General features: G+C 49.7%; 1 protein-coding gene across 1 annotated transcript in view; it reads left to right on the top strand.

Moving 5' to 3' along the window:
* The window catches only part of Tbcb (tubulin folding cofactor B), a 7,692-nt gene extending 4,137 nt beyond the window's left edge, over window positions 1-3,555 (top strand). The window contains exons 3-6 of the mRNA XM_031386051.1: window positions 850-946; window positions 1,480-1,671; window positions 3,130-3,202; window positions 3,335-3,555. Coding sequence (XP_031241911.1) covers window positions 850-946; window positions 1,480-1,671; window positions 3,130-3,202; window positions 3,335-3,449 — 477 coding nt within the window. The 3' untranslated portion in view covers window positions 3,450-3,555. The remainder of the gene's footprint in view (window positions 1-849; window positions 947-1,479; window positions 1,672-3,129; window positions 3,203-3,334) is intronic.
* The last annotated feature ends 1,619 nt before the right edge of the window (window positions 3,556-5,174 follow it).

The raw sequence follows: 5,174 nt of genomic DNA, 5'->3' as shown, positions 1-5,174 counted from the left end.
CTCAGAAATCCGCCTGTCTCTGCCTCCCAAGTGCTGGGATTAAAGGTGTGCGCCACCACCGCCTGGCTGGAATTTACTTTAAGAGTGAACTATTGCTAGAATTTTGACCTGGGTCTGCATTGACTTCAGAAGTCTGACCTGTAGAACTGGTTCTTTCTCTGTCTTTCATTTATTGTGTTACTGGTTCCTCGATTGCCTGTGTTGTTAGGTATAGTTGGACGCCATTATGCAGAAGGCCTGGGTTAGCCCTACTTTGTGTGTGTGGTAGGGCTAGCTAAATGATCACAGAATCAGTTAGGAAAAGTCTGTGGGGAGGAGGGTGGTGCAGGAGAGCTTGGCGTCCCTGCGTGCTGGGGAGGCCGGCCTTGAGTGAGATCTGTGAGCACCTCGAAGAGGCAGGGGAGGCATGGTTTGTGAAAATGTTCAAGTGGGAGGGGGGACCACAGCAACTCTTGGGAGCTGTGGATGAAGGATTCTGGAACCTGAGAGGGCTCTGAGCCAGAAGAGATCTGCTATGCCTCAGATGTTCACGGGTACCCTCGGGATGTAGGTGGGAAATCCAGGCAGAATGGGGACCAGAAGGGAGGCTGTGGTGGCCCAGATGGTCCTGGTTCTGGAGGTTGGGAGCATCCCAGGGTCCAGAGAGGAAGGATGTGAGCCAGACTTGAGCTGTGCCGCCGGTTCCAGGGACGTGGGCACATCAGTGATGTTGATGCCGGCATGTGGAGGAGAGGCAGAGAAGGGGTGGGAAAGGGAACTGACCCCTATGTCCAGTGTGTGACTTCACGCCAGCATCCCACGTCTCCTCCGCCTGACTCTTCCCCACTAACCTCTCTCCTTTTACCACAGGTCATTGACCACAGCGGCGTCCGGCTTGGAGAATATGAGGACGTGTCCAAAGTGGAGAAATACGAGATCTCACCAGAAGCTTACGAACGGAGGCAGAGTACATGCATGGGCGGGGCTGGGTTAGGCTTGTGGGTCCAGACAGTGGGGCAAACAGGATGGGGCTTGGAGGGTGGAAGAGAGTGAGGTGGGATTGATGGTGGGCACAGGTGCTAGGAAAGGAGGGGAATGGGGGTCAGGCAGGCAGATAGGGGTTTTGAAGGAAGGGGTTTGAGGCATTTGAGGTTGTGTTGAAGGAGTAGTCATTGTAAAAGAGCATGTGACTGGGCAAGGAAGACGTGTCCAGGGCAGTGTGGCATTTGAAGCTGACTTCTGAGGACAGGTCAGAGTGGGTAGGCCAGAGAGATGTGTGGAGAAAGGCCAAGTGAGGGGCTAGTGCCAGACGACATTCCTATAATTCTGAATTTCTAGGAGATGCAAAATAGGAGAGGCCAAAGCTGTGGTGAGAGGCTTGAGGGCATCTGGTGATAGCTCTTAAACGTTGAGAATAGAATCTCCTCATGACTCTCAGCCCTTCACGGGAAGAACGTGATCTAAAGGTCAGGCTTGACCACATCCCCACCCTCCCCACAGACACAGTTCGATCCTTCATGAAACGCAGCAAGCTAGGCCCATACAATGAAGAACTCCGAGCCCAGCAAGAGGCAGAGGCTGCCCAACGTCTCAGTGAGGAGAAGGCCCAAGCCAGTGCCATCTCTGTGGGGAGCCGTTGTGAGGTGCGGGCACCCGGCCAGTCCCTTCGAAGGGGCACTGTCATGTATGTAGGTACGTGTCTTTTTGTCACTGTGACTAGAAACTTGATAGACATTAAGGAAAGATGCCTTTTGGCTCATAGTCCCAGAGTTCAGAGAATAGCCATTTGGCCTCATGCATGTGGGCCGAGCATCACGGAAGAGGTGGTGTTCAGCAGAGGAGGAAAGGGCCAGGGGAGGATCCGCTCACAGACTTACACCCAGGTCTTCCAGCTCAGGCCCACTTCCTGTTGTTTCCAGATCTTATACTTTTAAGACAGTCTGTAACCATGGGCAACCTCACTTGCTGTCATCCACCTGCATCTGCCTCCTAATTACTGGGATCAAAGGCATGCCCTGCCAAGGCCAGCCCACCTCCTAGCCTTATAGGGATGAACTATCCGTGTCTCGGTAGGGCTGTTTTCCCATTGTTGTTGGTTGTGAGTTAGTTTGCTAGGTTGCTTCCTTGTAGGAAGCTTAAACATGGCTTCTGACCACTCGAGGGGTCCAGAGGCTAACCATCTCAGTGTGAGATTATTAGCAGGTCTGATTTATCCATGGCCACAGTGCCACATAAGCCTTTCTCGGTGACAGTATAGTAGTGCTTCCCTGAGTGAATGGGGCAGAAGCAGGAAGAAAGACCAGTGAGGAGGCCACCACACCCCAGACTCTTGGGGTCTGGGAATCACCACACAAACTCAACTCCAATCTCAGTCAAATAGTTGATTGATCAGTCAGGGCCACAGGACAGACTCGGAGCTGAAGTGTGATTGAGTTAAGATCATACAGAGCTTTTAAGCCTAAAAATCCACAAACATCTGTGCCAAGTTAATCAGGATTTAGGGATAGGGAACTTCCTTAGGAACATGTCTTGGTTGTACACTTACCCTGTTCCCATTTGTTGAAGTATTCAACTGTAGTGGGGCACAAGCCTGCCTAACATTCATGTCTTAACTTGCCACCCAAGATTCATATATGGCTCTTTCTGCCAAGTAGGATGTCAGTTCCCAGGGAGGTCTTGGGATCTTTACTCAACCCCCACTCAAAATAGAAGTCTTATTCCAAATAGCTCTTATATTGGTGCAGGTGTCTCTCTTATGTTGGGGTTCATCCCAGGAGCAGCTTAAAAGCAAATACCATAAGAGCTCACCCACAGGTGTAAGTGCTGCCTGGCGGTTGGCTTGGGTCCGGGCCTACTATGGCAGACTCTACCAAGTAGGTTGAACTGACGTCTGTGTGATTGCTTTCCCAGAACACCAAAGCACAGGCCGTCCTAGTAACAGCAGTAACAGCACATGAGAAAGTTTTCCTGTAATAGAGTAACAGCACAGAGTAGCATGCTGGACCGGTAACAGTTACCCAGGCCTTCACACTGTGTAAGCAATGGAGGGGGAAGGGTTTGTCTCCATGACAGCTTTTTCACTCCCCTAGAAATTGTAGGCAAGGAGTGAGCTCACTAGAGAGATTTCACTGAGATTTCTCTCCCGGACAGGACTCACAGATTTCAAGCCAGGCTACTGGGTTGGTGTCCGATATGATGAGCCATTAGGAAAGAATGATGGCAGGTAACGTATTACCGCCGAAGCGTCTGCTCGTGCATGTTTGTGGAAGTCCACCTGTGCTGCTGGCTGAGCCTGTGCACACTGGCTCGTGGACTGGAAGCCTCCCCTCACCACTGCCTCCCGTCTTGCCCACAGTGTGAACGGGAAACGTTACTTTGAATGCCAGGCCAAGTATGGTGCCTTTGTGAAGCCATCGGCTGTCACCGTGGGAGATTTCCCAGAGGAGGACTACGGGTTGGACGAGATGTGACACTGATGGACAGGATGCCCCGCTCCTTCCTGCCCACCCCTGACAGACCCTCTGAATACCTGTGGCCCTTTTCCTGAGATTTGTGCATTAAATTAAACAGAATCCAGAAGGTTGTAGAAGTCTCTTAATTCCAGGAAGATTATGATAAAGTACTCATGGCAGGTGTGGCGGCATTCATCCCAACACACTTCTGGCACTGGGAGGCAGAGGTAGGATCTCTGTGAGTTTGAGGGTAGCCTGGACTACAAAGTGAGTTCCAAGAGAGCAACATGTCTCAGAGAGAGGAAAAAGACTCCATTTGGACAGAGTGGTGGCACCTGGATGCCTCCCAGAGGTGGCTGTGAGCCCTTTACTTAATATCCTGAACATTGGGAGGTGACCCCATGGTTAAGAGTGCTTGCTGCTCCAGCAGAGGTCCAGAGTCCATTGCAGCACTCACCCCAGGCACTCACAAAGGTGTGACTTCAACTTCCTGCACACACAGCATGCATAACCGTATAAATTTCTTTTGGAATTAAATATTCTGAAGCCAGGCAGTAATGGCACACTCCTTTGTTCCCAGAACTTCAGCAGAGGCAGACAGATCTCTGAGTTCAGTTTGAGGCCAGCCTGGTCAACAGAGTGAATTCTAGGACAGCCAAGGCTACACAAATAAACTCTGTCTCAAAAGAACAAAAAATAAATTTATAAATAAATACAAAATAATTAAACATTCTGCTGCTGTTACATCCCAAAATAATAGGGACTTAAGTAAGATGGAAGCTCAATGCCTTCTGGTTTTGTTTTGTTTTTTGTTTTTGTTGTTTTTTTTCTTTTGTTTTTTGTTTGTTTGTTTGTTTTTCAAGACAGGATTTCTCTGTTTAGCCCTGGCTGTCCTGGAACTCACTCTGTAGACCAGGCTGGCCTCGAACTCAGAAATCCACCTGCCTCTGCCTCCCAAGTGCTGGGATTAAAGGTGTGTGCCACCACCGCCCGGCTTGCTTTGTTTTTAATATTTATTTATTTAGTGCATATGAGTTCACTGTAGCTGTCTTCAGACAAAAGAGGGCATCAGATCCCATTACAGATAGTTGTGAGCCACCATGGGGTTGCTGGGAATTGAACTCAGGACCTCTGGAAAAGTAGTCAGTGCTCTTACCTGCTAAGCCATCTCTCCAGCCCTTTCCTCCTGTTTGTTTATTTGTTTTTGTTTTTTTTTTGGGGGGGGTCCTGGAATTTACTCACTCTGTAAACCAGTATGGTGAGCTGGGCAGTGGTGATGCACACCTTTAATCCCAGCACTTGGGAGGCAGAGACAGGCGGATTTCTGAGTTCCAGGACAGCCTGGGCTACACAGAGAAACCCTGTCCCGGAAAAAACAAAAAGCAAAACAAAAAACAACAACCAGTATTGTGGTTTGAATATGCTTGCCCAGTGGCACTATTAGGGGATGTGGGCTTGTTGGAGGAAGTGTATCACTGTGAGCATGGGCTTTAAGACCCTCATCCTAGCTGCCTGGAAGCTAGTCTTCTTAGTGGCCTTCTGATGTATAACTCTTAGCTCCTCTTGCACCATGCCTGCCTGGATGCTGCCATGTTCCCGCCTTGATAATGATCTGAAACATTGAGCCTGTAAGCCAGCCCCAATTTAAATGCTGTCCTTTATAAGAGTTGCCTTGGCTCCTGAGAGGCTCTGACAGTACCTGACTAACACAGATGTAGAGGCTCACAGCCATCCATCGAACTG

The sequence above is a fragment of the Mastomys coucha genome, unplaced genomic scaffold, assembly GCF_008632895.1.
Source record: "Mastomys coucha isolate ucsf_1 unplaced genomic scaffold, UCSF_Mcou_1 pScaffold21, whole genome shotgun sequence".
NCBI lineage: Eukaryota > Metazoa > Chordata > Mammalia > Rodentia > Muridae > Mastomys > Mastomys coucha.
The sequence above is the reverse complement of the archived record's forward strand: the minus strand, read 5'-3'. Positions and strand labels throughout refer to the sequence as shown.